Raw genomic sequence first — 3,057 nt, forward strand, 5'->3', positions numbered from 1 at the left:
TAAATAAATAAATAGACTAATAAATAAGTAAGTTGATTGATCGGATAGAGATGGAGGGAGGGAGTGCGGCAGGCAACATTCCGCATCGGAACAAGTGGGAGGTTGCAGACCCTGCCGCCCTCTGTCCGAACTGCCTGTGCTTCCCGGAGGGGAGCTGTCCCGGGGGCGGCCTGCGGACCCCCCGTGCCACGAGGGGAGGGGGCTAGGATTTCGGCCTTGCCGCCCCCCGGACGAGATGGTTTGAGCCGGGGGTCGCACTCTCCCCGCCACCCGTGTGGGGCCGACGGGCCGCCCCCTTACCCCGGCGTCCCCCCGCCCGCCGCGGCTCCATCCATAATTAATCGCCTCCCCGCAGCCGCCGCGATAAGAGAGGGCGGGCGGGGACGAGGAGGCGGCGGCGGCCGGGAGGCGGTGGGGGGAGCGTGTGCGCTCGCCGCGCCCGGCTCACTGCGGCCGGCGGCTGCCTGCCGTGCGGAGCGAAGCGGAGCCTAGCCGCCCCGTCGGGGAGCGCCGCGGTCGCATGGCCGCGCCGCGCCGCGCCGCCGCCGCCGCTGCGGGGCCAGGGGGGGCCGCGGGAGGAGGATGAGGCGGGCGGCGGGGAGGCGGCGGCGGCGGCGGCGCGGAGGATGAAGTGGAGCGTGCGGGGAGCCTGCGCCGCGCTCTCCAGCTGCCTCCTGCTCGCCTGCGCCCTCAGCGCCGCCGCCGTGGGCCTCAAGTGCTTCTCGCTGGGCTCCGAGCTGAAGGGCGAGCCCTTCCGCCTGGGCACCGCCGCTGGAGCCTTCTACTCGGGGCTGCTGCTGGCCGCCGGACTCTCACTGCTCGCCGCTGCGCTGCTCTGCTGTCGTCCGCCCGACGAGGCACCCGCGGCACCGGCTCCAGCTCCAGCCGCGGCAGCGGCCCTGACCCCGGCTCTGGCCTCGGACCCGGCCGGGGACCCGGACCCGGCGGGAGCCGGCACCGGAGGGGGGGAGGCGGCGGCCGCACCGTCGGGGCCAGTGGAGAAGGCGCCGCCCGGGGGGCGGCAGAACTTCCTGCTGCTGGGGGTGCTGGTGTTCATGCTGGGCGTGCTGAGCGCCTTCGCCGGCGCCGTCATCGACGGCGACACCGTGTCGCTGGTGGAGAGGAAGTACTCGCACTACTGTCTGCTTCAGCCCGGCGGCGCGGCCCGCCCGCGGAGCGGCCCAGCGGTCCCCGACGGCTCCGCCGCGGCGCTCCGCTGCCAGAAGCTCCGGGACTACCAGCAAGGCTTGGTGCTCTCCACCGTCTTCAACGCGCTGGAGTGCCTCCTGGGCCTGCTTAACCTGCTCCTCGTAAAAAACTATAAGGCCTCGCAGCAGCGCGGACGCCGGCGGCGCCGGCGGCGAGCGGCCCCGGCGGTTGCAGCGGCAGCGAGCGGGAGGCGGCGGCGGCGGCGGGGCGGCCCCTGCGGCGGCGGCGGTGTCGGTGGCGGGCGGCGGGCGCCGCGCCACAGCCAGGGCTCCCTCTTCTCCGGCGGCGAGCCTGAGCTCAGCCCCGGGGATTGTCCCTTCCAGGCCGTCTCGTACATCAACGTGGGCGTCTTCCACGTCTTCGACGAGGCTGGCGTGGAGGTGCACTGCGGCGGGCATCCCTCCGTCGAGCTTCCTGGCTACTCGCCCATGGACCCCGAGCTCAACGCCTCCTACCCCTACTGCTACCCGCTGCCCAGCGAGCAGCCTCCGGCCTACGAGGAGATCTACCCCAGGGAGCCCTGCGCCCGCGGCACCTAGCGCCCACCGCCGGCGGGACCCCCTACTGCCAGCCAGGCCCTCAGCTCTCCGTGGCAGCCGGAGTGGGACCAGGCGCCGGAACGGCCCGGGAGCGGGTCCGCCAGCTCCTCTCAGACGCAGGGCCCGGGGACAGCCCTCGCACCACCGACGGGACGGGTCGTGGGCAGGTGCCGCCCTGCCTCTGCGGAAGCTTCTCCCCTCTCCCTCCCTGCTCTCCCCTTCCTTCCCCCCGCTCCGTCCCACCGGCCCCTCCGTGCCGGCGGCTGAATTTTCCGAAGGCTGCGCAAGAAACGCCGAAGGGTTGGTTCCTCCCGCTGCCTCTCCTCCGTAGCCAAGTTTAGTTCCCTTCAAAGTGATTCATCAGTCTCCAGCTTTAGCAGTCCAGAGTTACCCATTTATGATAACCAGCCAGTGTAAGGAAAAGGCGTCATGAAGCTTCTTTACCTCTCAAAAGAGCTAAATTTCTAAACAACGCAGAGACATTTGTGTCACGTTTACTAGAGATGTATTGGGGATCTTTAACGTTTACACTACTCCTTGGGAGAATTGAGTTCTGTTTTAAGATTTAGTGAGTTAAAACATTCATTGGTCTTGTAAGATGCACATTGAGAAAAACCTGCACTTTGAAAAAGAAACAGGAAAAAAAATCAACGTTTTTGTACACTAATGTGCCTGCTTTTGTTGATAACTTCTTACTGTAAAAGCTTTCAGAAGTCTATAGTGAAAATGTTTGGTAAATTCACTGCAGTTTAAAATCGACGATTAGTTCCTTTACTAACACAACTGAGATGTTGCTAGGATATGGCAGTTAAAAGGAAGTCCAAATGTCATACACATTCCTTTTTGTAAACAGGTTCTGTGTTTTTAATGCAAGGCAGGATTTCTTTTTGTTTCACACAGGTGAAGGGTTTAATTCTATTTTGTACAACTACATGGTTTATCTTGTAATGAGTTCCATTTTACCTGTTACAATTCATCAATCTGGTAAGCTTGAATATTAAAAGTTTTATTTGAAATATATATATTGTAAAACAGCCTTAACTGGTGCAATGGTCAGTTTTAAAGAAAAACAAAACAAAACAAAAACAAAAACAACCAAACAAAAAAGATAAATTATCTTGGAAGACATCTTCCAAATGAGTTTCAAAACAATGTTTAATACTCCTATTACAAAGCAAGAATTTTCTTCTTCTTCCTCCTCTTTTTTTTTTTTTTTTAAGGTCTCTTTAATCCCTGAAAGGGAGGGTGGGATGGTGAAATAATGGGATGGCATGCTGTTAACTCTTTCTCAGTTTAGAGGTATTAAAAA

General features: G+C 60.6%; 1 protein-coding gene across 1 annotated transcript; it reads left to right on the forward strand.

The window, feature by feature from the left end:
• The first annotated feature begins 583 nt into the window (after nucleotides 1-583).
• TMEM271 (transmembrane protein 271) lies at nucleotides 584-2,784 on the forward strand. Its single transcript, XM_061366053.1, has one exon. It carries the CDS (start codon nucleotides 627-629, stop codon nucleotides 1,746-1,748), a length of 1,122 nt encoding a protein of 373 aa, XP_061222037.1. The 5' UTR covers nucleotides 584-626; the 3' UTR covers nucleotides 1,749-2,784.
• The last annotated feature ends 273 nt before the right edge of the window (nucleotides 2,785-3,057 follow it).

Source organism: Neopsephotus bourkii, unplaced genomic scaffold (genome assembly GCF_033783945.1).
Source record: "Neopsephotus bourkii isolate Nb327-2 ecotype Australia unplaced genomic scaffold, CSIRO-AGI_Nbou_v1 NB_1298, whole genome shotgun sequence".
Taxonomy (NCBI): domain Eukaryota; kingdom Metazoa; phylum Chordata; class Aves; order Psittaciformes; family Psittacidae; genus Neopsephotus; species Neopsephotus bourkii.

Excerpts from the sequence above, each read along its gene's own strand:
- TMEM271 (XM_061366053.1), top strand. The coding sequence starts at position 627 with ATGAAGTGGAGCGTGCGGGGAGCCTGCGCCGCGCTCTCCAGCTGCCTC.